Source organism: Acanthaster planci, linkage group LG15 (assembly GCF_054643075.1).
Source record: "Acanthaster planci isolate LZ-2023a linkage group LG15, COTS_SCS, whole genome shotgun sequence".
NCBI classification, from domain to species: Eukaryota; Metazoa; Echinodermata; class Asteroidea; order Valvatida; family Acanthasteridae; genus Acanthaster; species Acanthaster planci.
In genome coordinates, this window is record NC_141791.1 from 3,871,866 (window position 1) to 3,895,903 (window position 24,038).

The window sequence follows — 24,038 nt, forward strand, 5'->3', positions numbered from 1 at the left end:
TACAGAGATGTTGATTAAATAACACGTTTTACTTGGTCTTTACGAAAAAGCCGTAGTTTAATCATTAATCAACCGCAGTTTGTTTATAAATAACAATGACGTCTTTATGTGAACTTTGAACTCAGCAAGTTGATATCGCTGATCTCTATTCCCCTTTGTCGTGTATCCTTCCGCTACATCAGTTATTAGTGTGCCTTGTATCGGCCGGTTGTTCTTTCACATCCTCTGTGGTTATCAAACCTAATTTTTCTTTCATTTGTACTGAATAATTGACATTTTGTCCAGAACCTGAAGCGAATATCGGACTGTGTTTTGTTGATCAACGCGGAAGTCATGTTTATTAATGACGCACTTTGACTGCGCTTAACGTACATGTGCTCGTCGCGTCTGTTTTCCGTATTATAATGTTGGCCAAGCTTTCTATTGGTGATAAAAAATGTCGTCAAAATGACGGGAATTTATATTTAATTTCTTTATTTGTGTTGGAAGTTATAGAGCAGTGACAAAGATAAGGTGGTCAGATTTTGACTCCGTTGGTTGTTCTGAAAGGTGAAATTTTGTATGACATCCGCGTCTGTCCATGGTTCAGCCCACACAGTCAAGACTATCCACCGGCTGTATACGCAGCTTGGCCAGTACTTTTCAGTCCGTGTGTGCGCCGGGCCTGTCATGTCTGCCACAGTGCTAGCGGGAAGCCTCAAACAAAAAGAACCGTTTTGAATCATGTTTCGAACATGGATAGCCCTTCTTCTGGGATTTTGGTCATCTCTGTATTTGGCGGATACATTCATCAAGGTAATTCACTAATTAAGCATGTTAAGTCGTGAATAAACTTGCAAAGATCAGTAACACCAGGCATAACGTACACGTTATGCCCTGAGCACGCAGGAAGGAAAACTTCACTGGCAGTAGCAGCAAATCAGCATCTGGCCGTGCTGATTAAACCCCTACTGGCCCTAGTTATATTTTTGACTAGAATTTTCATGGTAGGCCCTATATATCATGAATATAGTTAACATGATAGTTTCAGTTCGTGTTTAAGCCCCAAATTTGTACTGCCACAAGATGAAAATGTTGTAAAAATTAAGTGGAAAAAACATGAAAAACGGACTGCCAAACAGATTGAGAGTGGGGTAACATTAAGACCGGTTCCTACTTGCTGTGTATTTACTGTGTACGCAGTGTGAAGGTCTATTTTGAGGTGTCTGCAGTGTGTGAAGGAAAGCACAGTGCGTAATGAAAATGTGCGCCCTTGTACACAGTTTCTGAAAACAGTAGTGCGTACGCACCAAACCTATGCGTATTCGGACAAATTGAAATTTTGTAACATTTGTCGGATACGTACACACAGCTGAGACATGAGAAAAGATAAAAAAGTGTGAACGTAAATGCAGCGTTCACGTTGCACGCTGCCTGTGTGCAAACGCAGCGGGCATGAACCCTTTGTTTTTTTTGTTTTTTTGCCATGCGGGTCCTGCATATATGTTGGGATTCAGCCATGTACATCACCCTTTAGCCTAACAATTTTCAAGTGGACTGATGTTAGTGTGTGGCACTGGACTGGTGGCACAATTGCCAAATACCCTGCCACTTACGCACCCATACATGTACTTGTCATGTTTGTACATGTACATGTAGGTGGCTACGGAGTCACATTTGACTAGTTACCCACATTGAACATGTTCTTCTTCAGCGTTCTGCATGCATTTGTGCAGAGATTTGCATTGCTCCTTATCCATGCAATCACATGGCTGGCTACAACGGCCTCTGGCTGATCTGTTTGCGCTTGTTGAAATAGTTCTATGTGAAGCAGCTTGACACCCTGTGCACAAACCCTTTGTGGTTTACTCAGTGGCCGGTGTACTGTTGCCATACTTTCCATATGGTTGCGTGCTTGGTGTGATGGAATCATTCCAGTTGTGAAGCATTTCAAAACATTGGTGCAGTGCTATAAACACCAGTTATTTACTGGTGTTTGGTTACGTTTGGTTTTTCTTCACCTCCCTGTAGTCCAATAGAAGATGCGGACAGCGATATGCCGAAGCCCAGGAGCGCTACGGCATACAAGTGTCCATCGGCCAGGTGCGATGGTACACCACCTGTTTCAATCGCCTCTTCCTGCGCATCGGTCAGTGGAAGCCCCGCTTCACCCAAGCCTGGTTCCGCATGGGAGCATTCATGGGCATCCTGATGATGTTTGCCTCCGTTGGGCTGCTGGTCTCCACGCTAGTGCAGGCGTCGACGAAAGAGTCGCCAGAACAAGTCTTGACGCCTGTGGTAGGTTGCAGCTGGTAAAGTTGGTAGAGAGACAAGCCACCAGGAGTTTTTCTGTTGGTGTCTTACGAGAATTTTAAGACACAGTTTCATGAGAATTGGACGTACTTGCAAGTTTCCCCAGAAAGGCACCAGCAGGCCAGAACTGTTCACTTTTTGTATCTGCATGGGCTCCATATCTGGGCCAGAATATGAGAATATGAGCTATAGATGACCATTTATAACAAGAAAACCTTTCAACAATTTGATTTGAAACCTCCTACAAAATTTGATACCAGACTAGCGCAGTGTTAGATTGTCATATCACCAAGTTAACCCTATTTTTTAACATGTTCCCCCATGTGCTGAACTACTTATCTTCATTAAAATAAACTTGTTGGGTTGATAGTGAATGTAGTTGCCTGCATATCAACTCTCAATAAGATTGGGCATTTAACTGCGAAGATCTTGGCAGTGAAAAATAAGTTTTATATGGTAAAAAAGTCAAAACATCTGGCATGTATTTGTTCTTGTTTCTGTCCTACAGATGCCCGGTGTAAACCTTCCTCTAAGACAGATCACCTACTTCTTCACCGTGTTATTTGTTAGTGGAGTCTGGCATGAGCTGGGCCACGCCATTGCAGCCGTCAGGTAAGTATCAATCCAGCTGGGGTGAGAGATGTTCATTAGGGTGCCCGTGATCTTGCACTGTTCTACAACCAGATCACTTGCTTCTCGTTGAACTCCTTGAAAGAGGGGAGCCGCTCTGTTTCTTGGCTTGGCTGTGTCTGCAAGAATGATGTACCAGTACGCACACTGTAAATGCACCAGTGAACGACACTAGCTAGTGGCTCACCAGTCAGTGTCCCATTTAAAGCAAGATATGGGACGGAGAGAACCCCCTGCCCTTTTGTGTTAGTTATTGTTTTATTGGAATATCAGGAATTCTTTACAGACATCTAGGGCAGATGTGTTAGGTAACAATAGTGTAGAGTGTCTCTAGGGTTTGGGTAAGGGGGTACCCATATGATTCCAGGTATACAGTTTCTACTTAACGCAAGTAGTGGCAATTATGAAGTAGTTTTAACACAGCCAGACACATGTACAATGTATGACCGCATCCTACAAGGCCCTTTTTCCAGTTATTCTGTTTTTATAGAAAGAGCAGATTGAACTCGCTGTTTTAATGTAGAGCTCAGATTGGCATGGTGCTGAAAAGGGACATTGTGTGGGTGAAGCATGCAGAAGTGCAAGAATCTTTGAAATTCCCGTAACTCAAAAACTCAAAAAAGTGGCTTAGGTGACTTTGAACTCATTCTGTCTTGTCGGATGTCGCCCGTTGCGTTCCTCTGCAGAGAACAGGTGCGAGTCAATGGCTTTGGCATGTTCGTCATGGCCATGTACCCGGGGGCCTTCGTGGATCTGCACACGGACCACCTGCAGGCCATCTCGGCCGCCCGACAGCTCCGGATCTACTGCGCGGGCATCTGGCACAACCTGGTGCTGGTCCTGCTAGGGATCGTCGTGTTTTACGCCCTGCCTTATCTGCTGAGTCCCCTGTACATGACTGGAACCGGGATTATTGTCACTGATGTTCTAAAGGTTTGTATGAAAAATCCAGTAGATCTGTGTACTGATGGCACGGTCAGACTTCATAAGTACACTTTCCTAAGGAGCTAGCAGGGGCCTACACTCCACTGGGTACCGTAAGAAAGCACACAGGCAAACAGTTCGGTGTCAAATACTACAAGGGTCTATTGTACTTTTGTATTGACGGATGATGAAGTGCAGGCCAACTTCAAGTAGCGTGAATGTGTGAGACACATTAATGATTTAGCCTGATATTAATTTGCACAAATGCATTTTCACTGTTCTTTGTGGACGTCTACGTTGTCCAGTCTGTGGTTTACAGTTGCATCAAAAGTGCCCATTCAGAACAGTGAAATTTGATTTACGGTACCTTGAAGTATATTTTATGGTAATCAGGTTTTTAATTGAAATCAAGTCACTTGCTATGTCGATTCAACCCCCGCACAGTTCAGCTTGTATTTCTAGAATGGGACTCCTCAATTGGATCCTTTGTACAAAATATGGCCTACTTGCAACTCAGACCATCCCAGATCCTTCCAAATCCCATCAGGAAGATTGACAATAATTCAGCCATGCTTCTGTTGCTTTAAGCTTGTCTGAATGGGTATGGAGGCTTTGCGTGGTACCGGTAGCCATCTTGCAGGGCAATTCCTTTGCTCCACAGGGAAACCTCCTTTGTGCATACCCTGTGGAACAAAAGTACTGGCCTACAAGATGGCAGCCATGCAAACCCTCTATAGTCCAAGTAGGATGGGCTGTTGATTTCCCGACTGTGAGAGGATTTGGAAAGATTCCTGCACAGAATGGAAAAAGGAAGTTGGGGTTATACTTCTGAATTTTGCCACTTGGTACGATTTTAGGCACATGTGATGATAAGATCGTGTACTAACGTATAATGAAACGGACCTTTATGTCTGTGCTGTCACTGTAGCACGGTCTTAGAAACAATAAACAAAATTTATTCTATTTCAAGGATGGATTTAAGCCGGGGAGTTGTAAATTAATTTTGGATTTTTTGCCCTGTCCGACATGTATTTTAACACTGTATACTCAGTGTATGCCCCCAAAAGCTTGTGTTTTGGGTTTGTTTTTTTTTCACTAGTCTTCGGGGGGCATACACCGAGTATACAGTGTTGAAATACACGTCGGGCAGGGTAAGAAATCCAAAATTCAAATTTATTCTGATATCATATTGACGTACTCTGTAACTTGAATTTTTTTTTGCAGAATTCGCCTGTATCAGGCCATAGGGGATTGTCCGTTGGCAGTCATGTGACCAGCATCAATGGCTGTCCGGTTTACAACACTGACGACTGGAGTCGGTGTCTGGCATCAGCGGTGTACTACCCCCAGCCGGGATTCTGCGTTCAACTCAACAAAGTACAGCAGCAAACAAAAGACGTACCATGTGAGAACTTTTCCTCTTTTTCTGGGGGGGGAGTTCACGTCAATCTATATTATTGCGATAAATGGATCACAGTATTTCTTACATTTATATTGATTCATATTTAAAAAGAAAGTGAAAGAGGGGTTATATACCTGTCGACGGTAAACCAACACATTCAAAAACAAAAACCAGAAAGTGAAAATATGTTGCATGAAAACCAAAAACACGGTCAGGAATGTCAATAGGTGATCGAACTCTTGCAGATACTGAGGAAAAGATGAAGGGATAGTGACATTAAAAATATGAAAATAGAATTCAATACAGTTATACATGTACTGGGGGGCTTTCATTTTAACAAGGATGCTAGGATCCACTGAATTACTTCGTGATTACCGGAATCTTGGTATGAAAGGATTGGAAAAATAAAAAGAAATAAATTCAAGAGAATTTGGCTCCAAGAAATTGGTCTTTACTGTAGTGTACTTGTATTCTCTTGTAGTTCACTGAAGCTTCTCTGATTCTTGGAAGTTCGCTATGGATTTTGGAGGGATTTAATGGGTTTTGAAAGGTAGGCCCTGACCTCTGGAAGGGAAGGTTTGACAGTTTTGCCCTCCTCTTTTCCTTGGTCTTTGTAGTGTACAAGGGTTATGGCGGCCAGATGGAGTGTTGTCGTAATGACAGTGTCTCGGAGCTGTGCTTTGTCTACGAGATGGGGTCAGAGGTCGGAGCGCCACAGAAGGTTGGATTGACAATGCTTTAGTGAAAGAGACTTTTAAGTTTGGTCACCTTTATCTCAGATGTTGGCCATAAGATTTGATTTTTTCATGTTATACATGTACATGTGTACCCTCGTTTTGCATGTTTTGGCAATCATTCTAAAAGTTGTCTTTTTTGATCAGTGAGCCACATCTTCAAAAAAGGACAGCAAAATATGTTTTTGTTGTTTCATTTCTTTTTCAACATCTGTATTTGGAGATTAGATGCCTTTATGAGAAGATTTTAACAAATAAAGTGACAATCAATTTTTTGGTCAGTTAGCATGGTTAGTAATACTGCAGATGCCTACCACGGTTGAAGTGCTTTAAAGGTTATTTGTAGCTTTGCTGTCATGTCCACCAAGAAAACTGGTTCATAGTCTGCAGTTAGAGCTTCGGAAGAACATACAGTGTATACACATGTAGCCTGTCTCAATGAAAGTGTACAGCATTCATCATTTGCTTTCGCACGGCGTGTAAACTCATTTTGTGATTCGTAGGACTGGAAAGCAGTTGTAAAATGTGCGAATGCCCTGACTTCTTTGCGTAGCATTATGCCTGCCTAGAGGCCCGGCCCCTGACCGACCTGCCACGCTGCTTCAAAAACACGGACTGCGTGCAGACCCGCAAGACAGCCTGCCTGCAGCCCTCCCTGGACAACTCCAGTCGGCTGCTACGCGTCTACCTCACCACGGGAAGACCAGTGCTCTACGTTGGCGATACCTACCTCTTTGGATATTCCTGTAAGTGCTTCAGTGGACGCATAGACTCGCACACCTCTGGACCCCCCCCTTTTTGTTGATTATAAGTTGATTATTTCATAGTTTGTGACCCGTTCTGTTCGTAGAAAAGTGGCTATGCAAACCACTTGGCATTGTGATTTAAGAATCTTGCTGAAAATGGTCGCACCTCATGATAGCAACATGAGTAGTGTGTTGCCGATAGTTTGTGATACAGTACTTTCAAAATGAGGGAATTTGAGATCGAAGTCTTGTGACTTCTCCTGTGACCTTCTTGTGTGGCAAATCAAAAGTTGGGAAATGCCTGATCACTGTTCGTTTAATTTCTGCTTCCAGACCTGAGGTCCCACTCATATCCCACGGTACAAAAGAGATCATCTGTTTTTTCACAGAGTGGTGGATTGTACGTTGTAGGTTCAGAAAAGTTCCCCAGAAAAAAATACCGTTGAGAGCTAGGGCAAAAGTTGAGACCCATTCTGTGGCCACTTCTTAAAGGAAACCTGGTTTCAATCTTGCCATGGGATTGGCGTCAGCTGATGCAGATTTGAATAGTTGTCCTATAAAACACCATTCAATTGATGCAGGAATGAGAACAGGTGTCGCAAAACATTTAACAGATCAGGTCACAGCGTGCAAATTGATGCGTCTCCTGATTGTTAAATATTCTCCTCCGTTGAAGCGAGGTTCAATCAAGGGTTATAGAGGTTGCCCCATTAAAAAAAAAATCTAAACGGGATAAAAACTATTCCGAGTTAATTATTAACTTTCACTGATTTATTGTCCTCATCCTGAGTTGATTATACATGTCATTTGAATTGAGCATTCTGTATAAATGTAAGGGCAGTTTATTTATGAACACTGAACTAAAAGAGCCCTTTCATCATTTCCGTGTTATTAAGAAACATTCAAATTGTACCAAAATGCCAACAGAACTCAGTCAGTTAACAATTGAGCTTTGTTCTGCATTGTGGTGGTCACAGTTCCAAGGAATGGTGCCCTCAGTGTTTCAAATACGGAGAGTTGAGAATAGTCCCTTTCTTGTTTATCTTCTTGCACAGTGAGTGTGACAAACTACATTCCCACGTATGCCTTCTTGCCTCTGAGCCTGCCAGACATCATTGAACTCTTCTGCAAGTATCCTTTGTCCAAGACCAGCCCATGAATTCCAGTCATGTATAATATGCAGAATTCTCTCCGCCATGTCTGTGTGTAGGTGGTAATGGCAGTGCATTGTAATGATATTGAAAAATCAGTGGATCTCTGTACTTTTAATTTTAAATTCCGTTTTTTAGCACTACTTTCACTGTGTACTCTCACTAGGCTGTGAATCCGCTCTGAGCGGAATAAACAGGGCGTGTGTTTTTGGTACTCACCACATAGGCGCGCAGTGAGGCACGCAAGTATATGCACGTTTGACGCAGAGCACGCTGAGTACGCGTAACTAATTGATTGCGGCATGTATGGTCTTTGCGTTCATGCAGGAAGCATGTAAGAACCCTCTTGTAACCACCTCTTTCTTTCGCCGATTGGGGGTGCACTTCAGCTTGGGGCGGATTGCCATAGATCTTCTTGTTAATCTACAGTTTACTTTCGAGGAGCCAGTTCAGTATTTGAAAAAGCACATGCCCAAATGAAGCGGGTCCTAGTTTGTTTGAGAGCCAAAATGTGCTCGCATGGGAGGTCTGCCTTTTCAGCACGGCCGTATGCCGACTCCCACATGTTTATCGTTCTCGAATGACCCAAATTGGCAGTAAAAGTGACACCTCCAAATATTGCTTCAGAGCTGGGAGTTGACCGTCTCTCCCCCACGACAAAATGGAGCAGGGATCACATGCTCTCGTGTACAGTTAGATTTAGCAGTCAACACGAGTAGCGGGGCATATTTCTGTGTTCAATCACGGTGCCGCAAAAATCAGCTGTTGAAATTTTTTGTCACACTGGACAGGGTTCTCCTTTTAGCTGTTCTGGATAGATTTTGGTACCATCTGGCCGGAAGCAAAGAGGAGACTTGATGGGTCGGAGTTAAACCTTCAGAAACTGACGAAAAAAATCCTCTCACGGACTCTGTCGGACTGATTTCCCTCAGCCAAGGGTACTTGTAGTCATACACCTTTATAACAAGGTTGTCAAGACTTTCCTGATACCTCGTAATGTAGTAGGGATCTTGTATTATCAGTGTTGGAAGACAAAGACCACAGAGTCTTGGGGGGCACCTTGTTCTGCCATTCTGCTTAACCCTGTGGGCCGCAGATATTTAATCTCCTTCTCCGGCGCTCTGGGCATCCTGAATGCCATCCCCTGTTACGCCTTGGACGGCCAGTACATCCTGCTGGCCTTCCTGGAGCACACGCTGGCCGGCCGCATCACCAGCACCGCCGACCGCAACCTCATCTACAGCCTCATCCTGCTGTTTGGCACGTTGCTCCTGGGGGCCAATTTGGTGCTGGCCCTGTTCGCCCTCATCTTCAGGTAGCACAGGTACAGCAATTGGCGTTTTCCTTTTTGTATATATGGAATAGATTTTTTATACCTGTAGATTGTTTGTACGAGTGTAGAGATGTCGGTTACTTGATAAGGTGCAAATGTGAACCAAAAAAATTGAAATGATATATATTTTCCTTCTGAATCTTGAAGAATTTGTACAGTTTGTTGAAAGTCCCGAGGAGACTTGAATCCTTTTGCGCGAGCTTTAAACTACATGTATCTAGAAACTTCATCGCGGAGTAGCTTTGGTGGTAAGCTAGATTCTTTTACTTGACAGTCTCTCTGTTCCTGGTTTGTAATTTGCAGTTGGACAAGTGTGACTCCATGATTGTCCTACCCAAAATTTGAGAAAGGATCCCGAGGATTCAATTTGTCCTCCATATTAACAGCAGATTTTCTGCAATCCAAGAAAGTTAAGTTTATTGATGTTGGCACATTTGCAGTTGAAAAATCCTATCTTAACAGCCAGGCCTTCTTTATCAGTGTTCCTCCTCCGGGGAAACCAAGGGGAATGCGCCCAGCCCTTCGGTTTATGTATACGGGTGACTGGCAGTGTAAAAATTTGTCTGGGAGTCTGCAAGAAGCCAAATGAACTGAACGAAACCAAAGAATGTTGTCAGTATGGTTGGATGGAAAAGATGACCCTGGATTGTCCAAGGTGGGCTTTGACTTGACACGGGAAACGTGGGAGTATTCCGTGCTTCGATGGAAGAGACCTGCACTTGAGGAAAAGTTGATCCAAGATGTTTGGAAATCCCTTTCAGATTGTTTGGTTTTTGTGGTGCACTCCACTGCAGTGTAATGTTTTCATTTGCTTTTTTTTTTTCCATTGATTTGTTTTTTTGTTCAGGGTACGCTGAAATTTCTGGAATACGGTCGATTCACAATAGTGCGCCTCCAAGAGTCTGCAACGCCTCGACCAATCACAGTGCGCAAAATCTGTCCACCCTTTCCAAACGCACATTGGGTCGACAGATTTCGCATACTGTGATTGGTGAATGCATTGCAAGCTCTTGGAAGTGCACTATTGTGAGTCGCCCATATTGTCCTGCAATATGTACATGTTTAAATTTGTTAGCAATTGTACTGTGTGTCTTGAATGTAGAATGTGGTTGTTGGATTTTAATAAATTTAATATCCTCACTCTTTGATTATCAAGAAGTCAGCTTCACTTCAAATTCAGGCAAATGGTAAATTTGAATTTACAGAATTATATTTTTTGAGTCTTTGATGTCGGAGTGTACATTTGAAATTACACGTAGTTGTTCAAAGGAAAAAAAAATAATTTGGGGAACTACAGTACATGTACTGTGTCCATGGAACATGGCGGATGTGGTGTTGGACTCAGTAGAGAAATTTTAATTGTATTTTGAACTTTTCAAGCAAGACAGGCATCTACGCGCAGCCCATATAAAGTTTCGAAAAATTGGCCAAAATTTAATTAAAACGGCAAGGGGTTAACCCTGTGTACATTTTAATTACATTTACGTGAATTTTAAATTTCTTAACTTAAATTGAATGTAAATGTCTTGTGTGTTACATTATGTTCCATTGACTAAAAGACTTCTACTCCAGAATGTAATAGAATCTCACTTGAAACATATGTTCCAGAATCAGATAAAATTGCCTTGTATTTTAATTAAATTTGGGGAAATTTTTCACTAGAAGACTGCTGTTCGGTGAGTGTGCAGGAAAATGGGTGTAAATTACCTGTTCCATGGTTCCAGGTCTCAAACACATAATTTAGGTGAATTTTAAGCAGAATCACATTTCAAATTTGTGGGTTGAAATAAAGTGAACTCGCAAGGGGTAAGCCTTGTAGTTAAATTTTGGTTTTGATTTTAAGTTTCCTTCTAAGTGCACGAAATTGAAAGTAAATGTCTGGTGCTATTTTCAAATGACTAAAAGACATCTCTCATGCGAGTGTAATGTAGAATCGCATTTTAAATTAAACAAAATTGCAAGGTATAAGTCTTGCATTTTAATTAAATTTTGGCCAAATTTTAACTTTCTTAAAAATGTACCAAATATCCAAGTGAATGTAAATGCCCATGCTTTTATCCAATGACTAAAATGTGTCTCTTATGGAGTTTAACGAAGAATGGCATTAAAAATTTCTGTGGTCAAATAAATTAAAATCGCAAGGGGTTAGCCTTGCATTTCAATTAAAATTTGGCCAATTTTTAGTTTTCTCAAAATTGTATTTAAAAATGAATGTAAAATGTCATGTGTTAAGTTCCAACAGGAATAAACAGGAAAATCAGATTAAAAATTTTTGCATTAAAATTGCATTGTAATTGAATTTGAGCCAAATTTTTACTTTTCACAAAATGGCAGCAAAGTGAATATTTATACAAGTACACCGTTATGAGTTCCAAGATCTGAAAGATGCCTGTCATAAAACTTAAGTTGAATCACATTTTCAGTTTTAAATATCACAAGGGGTAAGCTTTACATTTGATGTAAAATTTTGCCAATTTTTAATTTTTCTCAATATTGCTTGAAAAAGCCTGTTAACATGAAATGCATTCCGAGGATGAAAATATGTCTTTCTGGCAATGGGTTAACCTTTTCACATTTTGGACCCCAAATAAACTGGTAATAGGTTAACCTTGCTTTTTTGTGACAATTGTAATTTTTTTCCCCAAAGAAATGAGCTGATGCTAAATTTCCCTCTAAGTTGAAAAATTAGTTTCTCAAAATGGTTATTCAGTACTACATTTCCTATCAATTCTCAGAGCATAATTTTAAATGTCCAACCTTTTAGAGAAAAAAAATCAAATGTTTATGGAAACTTTATGGATTTCTTTTATTTCCAAACTATTCCTGTCCAACAAAACTTGTTCTGACATTATATTAATGTACATATAATGGTCCAAGTGAATCTCTAGATTTTCTGCTTTAAAAACAAACGATCAGACATTAAAATTCAAAGCAAGAACCCTGCCTGATCCCTGCGGGTACATGTGGTTGTCAATGCCAAGGCACAAAAAAAAGGGGAAAAAAAGGAAGACAGAAATATTAAAAGGTCTACCTGTGTAAAGGCCGGTTCATACTTGGTGCCGATCACAAATGCATATTTATGACGTCAGATCAAATATGCATGATGCAAATTCATAAAAGTTGAACACGTCAACCTGAGCAAAATTTTGCTGCCAATTTTCATGACATGAAATTCGCATTCCATTCGCATATAGGCCTATTTGCATATGAACCGGCCTCAAGAAAGAAATATAATTAAAACCATTAAAAACAATATTAACAACTTTACAGTCTTTAAAAATTCTCCATATTTCTAGCTGTGCATTTTGGTGTTGGCATGACAACTGAAATGCAAATGATTTCAGTCAGTTCAGTTTGAAAAGTTTTTCCATGTCCAACTTCAATGGAATTCAGTGATTGGGTAAGCAACCTCAAAAATAAATAAACTAAAGGGAATAGAGGAAAGAATTCAGGTAAACGACCCTTTTTCCCCGCAACACTAGAATTATACAACAGTTCATCATTCACAAAGAGAAATACAGAATAAAATTCATAACAATTTCTGAAACACAATTTTTAACATAGGAGCTCAATTACATATCTATGCAACAAAAAGAAACTCTTGAAAAGGTTTGATAGTGGAACTGTCCCCGTCCTTTCAAAAGTCAAACACTTAGACCCTGCATTAAACTACCTACATGTACAATATTTCTTTCCTCAAATGACAAACAACTCGCTTTGACTTTTAAATCAAAATTTGTACACAAGGACGCAGACAGTTTTAGTTCCACAGAAACTAATCATGTACATTACGACTTAAAACCTAATCCATCAAATAAATGCCAAATTACAAATTATAAAAGACCAGAAGATCTAGAAATCATAAAATACATGTAAACTAGCGTCACATACTCCAAACCAAGTTCACAAAATTAGCAAGATAACAAATGCAACCGTGTCATAATTCAAAGGAAAACAAGCACAATAAATACACAATAAGGCGTTGGAATTTTGTTCTTAGTACCTATTTTTAATAATATCAGCAAATATTCACCGTAGATCAATAACTTAATTTCTAGATTTTCTTCTTTACATGCATTTTACAAGATTATGAATACAACAGCTGAAATTTACTTTTAAAAAACTGCTGTTGCAGTAAGTCACGAAAAACGTTATTAAAGAAAGAACTTGCAGTGTGGAAATAAAGCTTAAATTTTGGTTAACGTTCTTTGGGACAAAATCGTCAAAGTCCCTTCGAATATGGAACTATTAAAATGAAAAACAGCATCAGTGTCAAATCCTGCCGTTTAAACTCTCAGATAAAAACCTATGTCTTTACAGTACTCGTAGTACAAAATTTGCTATTCTGCAAATCATAGTATGGAAGCTCTGGTAACGAGGTTTCAAGAAGAACTGCACACTGTACATTGTACATTAACCACCATTTGCTGGTTTCGCATCAAAATTCGCGTTGACAAACTTACACGTATCTGACATGGACAGCACTACATATCACAATGTGTTTGACAGCAAAGGATATCCCCCCCGCCTTTTTGCACAGATGGTACTAAGTAACAAAGATGCTACTTTTACCCACCGCTCAGCTGTTTGGCAACATTGAATAAAACTCAAGCAATCAACTTCAAAATTCCCACTTAAAAAAATGTTCTCACAGTGCTTGCACAAGTGCCAATGTATAAATCAGTGCAAAGTTCATTTGGCTGTCTTCGATTACATGTAAAAGGGCAGTCGGCTCCACGCAGTAAAGGGCACATCCTCTTGATCATGATATAAAGATCTTTGAGAGCACCTCTTTAACATGCAAAGAGCTGCACACAGCATTTCTCTCTATGGGTAACAGCAGTTGCAGCGTGCCTATTGGGACAACCATACGAGTGACTATTACAAAGCAGCCCACTGTAGCGTTTTAAGCAAAATTCCTCACAGAAGATTGGATTTAGCAACACGCCAGCCAGCGTCTCACCCAAGCCGAACAAGAAGCTTCTAGAGAAACAACAATCGCCTCTCCTACTAAACCCCTCGCAGTGATTTACTTTTCAAATGGGTCACCCTATCGCTGATGCTATTTAAATACGTCCAATATCCCTCCACTCAGTGAGAAGATGCCAAGAGACAAATCAATCACTAATGGTGCCGGTATGGCTTATCAGGAGGACATATCGGGGGGAGGGGATCTTGCCTGTAGTTTGACCACTCAAAAAGCCGAGGGGGGGTTGGCAAGACAGTTACGGATTACACATGAGTAGAAATAGATGCTCTAAGCATTTTTTTTCTTGACGTACTCAGTATCGTTTTCTGCAAAGGGGTTTGTGATGTACCTGTACTGTAGGACACTCGGCAGTACAATGTTACTGGGGGCCAGTGACGTCCTTGCTGCTTCAGTTCCCTTCGAGGGGGAAATTAGGTCGCTACATCACTGTCATGCCCTTTCGTTAACAAACTCAGAAGGCCTTATTGAGACAGAGAGTGTTGCACTGAAGGCTAGAAATCTTTTTAATTGAATTAGCAGAGCGAGTTTGCCATATCGAGTAACCATTTTCAAGTTGCTGGTTTTTTTTGGGGGGGGGGGACTATTTGCAATTGCGGGGTGTCACACTGCCCAAAATGGGAGCCTGCGCCCTTCATAAGATGGGAGGTGGACCACAGGGTAGCTAATTACACACAATAATCTGGGATCCAACTTCCGCAAAGCCAAGAGCCTTGAGCAATCGCAGAAAAAAAAAACCTTCCAATATGCGCCTAGCATTGTTCATTTGCACCCCGCATCGGTTTCAAGGGGGGGGGAGCTTATGCACATTCATGACTCGCCCACAAGACCCTCACAACTGAGCAGACGGCTGACCAAATCAATGAGCTCTAGCCCCCCCTTCCCTCTCTTTTCTTGCCTCCAACTTGGACCCCTAAAAAAATCCGAATAAAAAAGACAGGGCGGCAGTGAGCCGAGAGATGAAATTAAGAATGGCCGCCACCGAGGGGGGAAAAAAAACAACTAAAAATGAGAAGAGAGGACAGACAAGTGACGGGGGGGAAACGGGGACGGAATGACCAGAATGAGAATGAGCTCAGAAAACAAATCAAGAGGAACAGAGAGAAGACAGGACGGAGGACGCACAGGAAATGAAGCGAGATTGTGTGAGAGTGGCAAGCGGGGATGACAAGGTGGTTGGGGGGGATGGGGAGATGAAAGAAGGGAGAAAGAAGCAACTGATGCAATACACTCTGCGTCCAGGCAAGGAGGAATTTTCTTGGGCATTGATGGATCAGCTCGATCGATCAAAGGCAACAGGCAAGCATACTGTTCAATACACACAAAGACTGTCACAGACTTTACACAACTGGGTCAAAATCAACCCTCTTCACCCTGTTGTTTGATCTGAATTCAAGCCAGAACCTATACCCCCTTGGAGAATATAATATCAACTACCCAATGTCACCAATTAGAAAAAAAAAACACACAATGAGCGAGGCACATTTCTTTCTTGAGCGTATGGCTCTCCTCAACCTGCTCGCAGACTGTAAAACGCTGCAGAAACTAGAGCTTGGGAGAAAAAGCATAGACAGTGGTCTGGCCGCCTTTCTTTTCTGTCATGTCCAGCAAGTCCCCCGCAAAAACACGTCACGCATGGCGTGAGCAGGGACGACACTGCTCGACGTCGCAGGCCGGGGCCGAAACACACTGCCTGGCCCAATTCCCTGCCATTAATTTGGTGAAATATGCTGACTTTTGTGAGGGTGTGCGTGTGTATGTGGGGGAGTCCTTTCTCTGAACTAGAGAACAGGCATGAATGAAATCTTTAATGCAGAACTTTCTGGAATGAGACAAAATGATCTTAAAATGCAGGAATTATTTTAGCAAACGTACTTATTCATCTCCCAAGGAAAAAAAACACTGACAAAAACGACCCCGTTTAAATTAAATCAAGGAGCCATAAAGTACTGCCTTTATTACATTCCCCAAGGGAAACCCCGACAATGTATAACACATGGAAATACTATTGGCACGTTCAGCTTGCCCCCAAGAACTCTCATGGAAGTAATAAAATACAAAAAAGATTGTGCATTGTAAGCAAACACTCTCAAAGTTCATGACCGAAATCTCACACAATCCTCATTTCTTTCCAAGCCTAGAGAATTCCCCAGTTGGGTCCCCCCTGCCAAACCTATCACTGCCATACAAGCGGCCCCCGACACCGAAGGCTCCTGACTCTTTGGCCCTAGTCATCAATATTTTAGATCAAGTTCTTCTGGGGAGCGGAATTTCTCTAGCTGACAACAAAAGTTTCATCAGAAAAAAATGTGTTGGTGGGGTTTCTCTTTCTGTGAACTGAATACATGAACAAGTGTACATGCACTCCAACATAGGTGTAGGAAAAACCTACATGAACAAAACTTGCAGTGTAAACAATAGAATATTTTGCCCATGGTAAAGTTGAGATTTGATATCAGCTTGATCTAGAAGTCTCAACAACTAAAGTGTCGAAAGGGATTGGAAAAACTCTGTATCTAGTTTGAACCAGCCTGCATGCAACGCCTGTAGACTTGGGAACATGTACACTATCAAACCTGTTTTGTGCACACGCGCACACAAAGGAATTCATCTTGACAAGAGATCTTTTTTTGGCCTGCAGTCAATTTTTCACCCCTTTTGTAAATGCCTTTTTGGAACCATTTTTTCCTGTATAGCCCCATAAAACCACATCCTGTGACAACAACACATTGCTCTCTCTGAAAGTAATGTGTAACTTGCTGCTTTTCTTGAGGACAGCTTATATTCGTCTCAATCTGGTCATTTTTTCCCCCGTACTCAATCCTTAAATTGCCATTCATGCATGTCCCCGGCAACTCTGCTGCAAGAGCTGGGAAGACAATGCAAGAATTCCTGACCGTCGGTCGCTTTTCCCTGTGCTGCATTTTGCAAAGGAATCCGGGGGGTCTTTCTAAGAGAGAACCAAACAACTACTGCCAATGCACATATTCATGGATTCCACCCCCCCGCCTTCTTTCACTGTTCGTCTCTCAGTCTCACCGACCCCCTCACCCTCGCTTGGAGAAATTTGGCTTTCTCTCTTTCTCAAGAAAATGGACTCTCATTTACAGCCAACGCGTAGTCTGGAGCCTAGGGGCCCACAGCTGAATTCATGATAGGTCTTGTGGGAGACAGGCATCACGGGGAGGGAAGGAAAAACAAGCAAACCCACCCAACAAGACGGGGGGGGGGTTCTATGAAGTGCACTCACGGTACAGGGGGCCAAAACGACAGAGAAGAAAAGGGGGAGAGAAGAAAGATGGACTGCATCAGAGGACTGTGTAGATGGGGTAATAGATAGTGACAGAAATAGAGTGAGGTTGGGAAATCAGACAAACAGAAAAGGGTAGGCCGATAATGCCAGCAGGCCACAATGGCAAATATTGAGCCAGTTTGGTAAATTGACACGCACTGTGGGGCCTGGTTTGGCTGGTGGTGAACATCAAACCCCTGGGTGCGATATCGTAGCTATGGTGACTGAGCAAATCTAGCAGCTTAAATATAGAGCTGAAAAAAAAAGCCACAAGCATGTGTTTTTGGTCATAAAAGTATGACCAAATTGTGGACACTGATAATTGTATGAAACTGCTGTTTCAGAAACTTGTTCAATTTAAAACATGCAAGAACACTTAAATTTCCGCTCGATACTGGTCAGGCCACGATGCCCTCAATGGCAACACTCAAATGATGGAAATCCCTTCTTCAAACATCCCCACACCCCTCTGCCAACTGAGAGATAAAAAACGGAGATGTTCAAGACTGGCTGTCAACTCGGCAGGAAACAGAAAACTGACATGAGCTCGGTACAGCTGACAGTGTGACAAAAACTGAAGTGTTGGGACAGTGCAATTCAAGCCACATTCCCAACTGGTCTGGGCTAGGCTTACACGTATCGGTTACCATGGCGTGATACGGGCTATTGTCGAAGTTGCACGAGACTGGGAAAAAAAGGGGGGGGGGAAACTCAGCAGACTGGCTCGTTGGTAAACACCTGTGGCTCAGTGGTGAAATTGAACATGAACAAACACTGCCACATGATATCTTCATCTTGCAATTTACGTGCTGGTAGCATTTTGCATCAAATACATGTACAAATACCAAACTTTCAGCTCACACCAGAAGGCACTTTGAAATAACATTTTACGCTATTTTTTTATACAACAATTCGTGAGCTTAGTGCTAGAAAGTCATGGCGCCAACACTGTCAAGTCTGAGGCCCTCCTCTCAGCATGAAAGAAACAGATTACTGAAATAGACTACATTTTCAAATGTTTATTTATGAAGCTGCATGTCGTTTTTGGCGAGCCACCATGTGTTACAGTCCCAAGTCCTCCTGTTTTCGATGTGATTTGACATACACTCTAAGGGGTTAGGGTTAGACTTCAACCAATTTTTCTTGCCCAAATTCATGTTTACAACAAAATCAATAAGGACCTTTTGGTGCAATCTCTTGATAGCGACCTTTTAGCACTGACACAACAAACTGCAAGGAAGGATTCAATGATCTAAAAGATTCATCACTAAAATACATGTACATAGAACTTTGGCATCTCTTACAATAATTACAGAAGGCAACGACACACTTTTGTTCTTTCTCTCTTCACATTTGCATCTACATGTAAAGCGCATCTCCAAATCTTGCATGCGTTATAGGAACAAATTTGCATAAAGAAATCCTTGCTGGCTACCCCTTGTGTGGAATTAGCATAAGGTATGGACTACGTACACCCACTGGTATAAATTACACACTGCAGGGTAGCTATCTGATCAGGTGCATGTACTCAGAGCATGTACATGTACATTTAAATGGCACTTTGATGGAAAGCCAGTATGAAGGAACAGGCTGATTGCCTCGCAAATTTGCAAGAGCAGGTCCTCAGTCATAAATCCGGTAGTGTCCGTGTACATGTGCATGCAGTTGAATCTATGCACGAACATGCACATGGACAATGTGCATTTGACATGTCTGTGCATTCCCATTCATGCATACAGACACAAATGACCAAATATAAACTTGTACACAAACCAAATACATGATTATACATGTAAGTGGCCACATGAGCCCTTTTGCCCAATACGTGTCCAAAATGAGCTGTGTTTCACCTGACTAGGAGAAATTCAAGGCTATGCAACCTTGGCAAGAGTTAGGATGTGGATGTCTACAATTTGCTTTATAAATCACAAGAATGTTAATCGGGTACTGCAAGTAGAAACGGACCACTGGACTTTTAAGGGGGAGAAACCAAGGAGTTCGGGTTGAAACTGAGAAGTCCTTGATCTTTGAATGGGATAGGGACAGTATCAAATGTACAGATGTCCCATGTTCAGAGGCGTGCACTTGGCTTTGATGGTCCAGAGTGCTCTTGTGCATGTACAATAAATGTACTCCCTTGGTCTGACATTTCTGCCTGCAGTGTCGGACGTACAGGACAATAATACCCACACATCTCTGATCTCAAATTTGTGGAGAAAAAGGGAATAAATCAGGTTTAATACTTTAGGAGAACTTTATCATCAAAAGAAGATGGGGCTTTTCATATTCAGAGAAATACAAGAACTCCCAATTCCTGCATTGTTTACGTAACCCGGAATGACATTTCAGCGCGGCACGCACTGCCGCTAAAATCAATACCGCATTCCCCAAATCCTCAAGTACAGAGCAAGACACAGCCTATGAGGCCCCCGTGAAATTATACAGTGCTACAACGCCGGCAGCTTTAGTTTTCTCTTTCTCTCCCTTTGCTGTGTTGACACAGACTGTACAGCCTTGTTAGTTTTTCACACATCTCTATCCAGTGTACCGCACTGGATACAATGTGCACAGCGAGGACCGGACTGGCTTTCTGCAGAGTAAGCAACTATGCTCTTTTGGGCATGCGCCGGTCCGAATAGCCTTTAGGCCCGAAACATTACCCACGAATGGACTGTCTTGGAAACTGGGTCAATACCAAAGCAAATGAACCCCCAGATCTGACAAGTGGAAAAAGACAAATCAACTCACTGATGCATCAAGTATGCGAACATGCAGCGGCACACAGTCAACTCTCGATATAAAGAACGAATTCTGAGAATCTATACTTCTAGAGTTCCTCTGTTTTCTCACTCCCTTCATATTAAAGTCCCAATTACAAACAAATAATTTCTCTGGTCCCTGTAACTTTATTATAACGAGTGTTGACTGCACACAGGTTCTGAGACACAGAGCCCCTCAAGTACACGATAAAAAAAAAATCTTTTTAAAAATGACAATCTCAACCCTCTCTCCCGAAAAAGGTACTAAAAAATAACTTGAGCAACAGTGATCTACATGCATCAAAGTCTCTCGCAACCGACACAAAAAAGTAACTATTTGTCTGTCTTGTACTGGTAGGGTCAAGGCTGAGCCATGCCATATGTGTGTTTAGTACACATGTAACACAGTACTGTAAGTGCAAGCAATGTAAGCCTGAAGAGACACAGAACTTGTGTATGCAGTCCATAAAAATGCCAGTATTTTGGGTTAAAAACAACAGATAAAATGGTCACCAAGAATGTAGTGTACACTTTCATTGAGGGTACCAGATCTGGCTACTAACAGAGTGAATGACCATTTATGGTGCCCTCAGGAATGTAGAGATTTGTAGATTTTCCAGCTTTAAACTGAATCAAACACCAAGTTTGCAAGATACAGGGAGCACTGCTTGTGCAGTGCCTGCAAGTAGTGAGGGCGCCAAATACATGTATATTTCTCTTTGCTATTAACCAAAACTGGCAGCTGCATGAAAATTTTTATCTGTTTTTCAATTTAAAAACAACAGATGAAGTGAAAGCATTTTCGAAAACCAGAAACCTGCAATATGTGGCTCATTCCCAAGCACTGCTGTCATTTTCGTGCTCCCCTTCAACTGCCGGACTGGCCACTTCCATGCTCTTGAGGGCGGTCTTCATGCTGTCCAGTAAGGAGCCCAGGGCCTTACTACCCCCGGGGGTGGGGCCGGCACCGGCAGTGGTCAGGCTGGGCAAGGAAGAGGTGCTAAGCTTGCGCTGCAGCTGCTGCATCTCCAGTGCAGCCACCGCCTCCTGGCGTGAGCCCTGCTGGCCGGCCCCACCCCGCCGCCGGATCTCGTCCATCAGGTCCTTGCGGGACAGGATAGAGTCGGAGGCCGACTCTGTCAGGTGAGGCATGAAGCGAGAGGTCAGATCTGGCGGACTCTTGATGCTCTTCGCCTTGTTCGCCTGACTGATTGGAATGTTATCACCTGGGACGACGGATTCTGACCCCGATTTGACAGCATTGACTTTACTTGATGGAATTTCCCCTGGGTCAGATGCAGAAGAATGGTTTAACACAACCCTCTTGTTCGTTTGTTCAGGCAGCAGTCCCAAATTTCTTTGACTGCTTACCTTCCCGTTTTCATTCCCTCCTACCTTCAACGACTGCCGACTTTGGTCATCTTGAGTCAAATCATTCACATTCCCATTGGGAAGACTTTCAACTCGCCCAGTATCCAGGCTCTTGCCAGCATTGGTGTCTGAGGTCATATCTTGCACCTGTTCAAAATCAAATCTGACCCCCTTGTCCTGTTTAGTCAGAGTGCTGTTTGGACTTGCTGTGGGGCTGTTCTTCGGGCTCCTCTGCCTGTTCTGAGCTTGCAGCTCCTCGTAGGGCAGGCCAAGATCTCCTGTCCTGGAGTTGGTCCTGGGGTTAGCCATGGCAGTCCTCAAGTCTTTCATGGTGACGATCTTCCTGTCTTGTGCTTTGGTGCCTTCCTCCTGGATGGTGCCTGCCCTGCTGCCAGAGTAGAGCAGCTCTGCTGTGCTCGGTGTCCTCGGTGATTTGGGCTGCACGTTCAGGGCAGAGCATGCTGACTGTCCCCTCCTGGGCCCCGAGTGCTGCTGAAGGAGCATTTTAAAGTCATCCATGGGCGTCTGTGGCTTTCCAGACAGGGGACACACCTTGACCGGGGTACGCTCCACGTCGAGTGTATCGGAGAATGTGATGCTCCGGATGGAGTTCAGGGAGCTGACTGAGTCTGTGGGACTCATCGTGGCCTGTCCATGTCCTCCAGACAGTGTGGACGAGTGATGCTTCATCCCGTTAGATTTGGTCTCGCTTCGGGATGTGTCTCCTTGCTTTCTCACTTTCAGGATGGAGCTCTTTGGTTTCAGGTTGGGGTCATAGACGTAGGAATTGTCCATGTCCATGGAGGGGATATGGCTGAAGGAATTACCGCACATCTCCGAGTCGTAGATGGAGCGATAGGCAATGCTGTTTCTGCTGAAAGGTTGGGAATTTGGCAACCAGACATTGTCATCAGGCTCTGAGGGGGAGGACATAACTGGTGCATTCGGGCTTTGCCGCTGAAGCCGCAGCTGTTTTTCCATCTGTTCGGCTGCCCGGATGATTGCTAAGTCCGGATCCAAGTTTTCGGACTCCACGCTGTCGTAGTAAGAGCTCCTGAAGGATGCCTTCTCACTGGTTTCTTCTTCCTGCTGTAATGCCGGCTCCTGCACAGTCACATTCTCGTGAATCTTGCCCAGTTCGTGTCTGGGCGGATCATCCCATTTCTTGAGGCTGGGCTCCGGCAGGGAGGGAGAGTTGACCACTTTGCTGTTCTTGGTTCGGCGCAGCATGTTCAGAATCTCCTCCCTCTGCTCCCTGGTCATGGCCTGAGTGCCATTTCCCGGTGCAGACTCCTTCAGACTGTTGATGGAGTTGTAGTTCTGGGGCGCCTGGCTCTGGACGTTGCTGACATACTCCTGGAAGCGCTTGCGCTGGAGGGTATCGAGGCCTTTCTTGGCCTGAGAGGCGACCGTCTTCCCTTCAGGCGCACAAACTTCAGATTGCTCATCAAAGACATCATCAGCAGACACGTCAGACACGACTAGAGAGTTACTGAGGTCTTGAGTTTTTTTTGCTGCAGCTTTCTTTGAGGCATCCGCCTCATGTTTTGGTCTTCGCTTCAAAGTGTTGTACTTCTCAGGGTACACACCAATGGGGGACACTATCTCTTCACTCTCCAGGACTTCATCAGGCAAAGTTTGTTCGTTACCATCTGCAGTTCCATTTGCAGTGTCGCTAGCAACAGCTCCGCTGTTTGTGTTTGTAGTACGGGAAATTCCAAAGAACTTGTCGCGAGCGTTCAGCATCTTCATTTTGCCCTCATGGGTTGGGGAGTTAGGGACAACGGCTGGCTGGGGAAAGACGAGAGGCTGAGCCTGCGACACTCTAGGAAGGACCGAACTGGAGGGCTGGATGAGCTGGGGTCGGAACTTGGCCACAGAAGCTTGTTCCTGAACAGGTGGTGCCAAGACACATGAGCTTGTGGTGGCATTTAAGGTCGGAGTGCCAAACCTGGTAGGTTCCTGTCCAAAATGAAAGCTCTCAGAGACCTCAGCAGTCCAGGCATCTACCCTGGAGGTGGGACCGTTCCCCTGGGAGCCGCTCAACTGACTGTCAAGGCTCTCCAGGGATTTGGAACTCCCACCGAAGCAGAGCTTGTACAGGGCCGGGTCTGTTGGGGTCTGGACCGGGGTCAGCGTGGGGGTGGTGGTGGTGTCACTGCTGATGGTGCTGGCCTCAGAGGCAGTGTCGGTCAGGGAGGACGGTGAGACGCTACGATTATCATCTTGGAAGGATAATGGCGGCAGCAGACTTGAGGATTTGTGACCTAAAGGTAAGATAAAAACTTTGTTGCAATCAATGCAAAACTAATCAATGCAGATCTACCGGTATATGCATAACCCTTTATGCTTTGTAAGTTTTTTCTTGGACCTGATTATTTCTTCTTCAACATTTTACCACGGAAATGGAAATTATT

General features: G+C 43.2%; 2 protein-coding genes across 4 annotated transcripts in view; one reads left to right on the forward strand and one right to left on the reverse strand.

Moving 5' to 3' along the window:
* Nucleotides 1-244: 244 nt before the first annotated feature.
* On the forward strand, nt 245-11,897 carry mbtps2 (membrane bound transcription factor peptidase, site 2). Its single transcript, XM_022251537.2, has 9 exons — nt 245-795; nt 2,011-2,277; nt 2,801-2,904; nt 3,609-3,855; nt 5,071-5,251; nt 5,866-5,969; nt 6,536-6,728; nt 7,784-7,859; nt 8,976-11,897. Exons 1-9 carry the CDS (start codon nt 724-726, stop codon nt 9,196-9,198), a joined length of 1,467 nt encoding a protein of 488 aa, XP_022107229.1. The 5' UTR covers nt 245-723; the 3' UTR covers nt 9,199-11,897.
* Nucleotides 11,898-14,774: 2,877 nt separating this feature from the next.
* The window catches only part of LOC110988214 (uncharacterized), a 44,544-nt gene continuing 35,280 nt past the window's right edge, over nt 14,775-24,038 (reverse strand). For all 3 annotated transcript variants that reach the window (XM_022251536.2, XM_022251534.2, XM_022251535.2), the window contains exon 6: nt 14,775-23,888. In XM_022251536.2, coding sequence (XP_022107228.2) covers nt 21,082-23,888 — 2,807 coding nt within the window. In that variant the 3' untranslated portion in view covers nt 14,775-21,081. The remainder of the gene's footprint in view (nt 23,889-24,038) is intronic.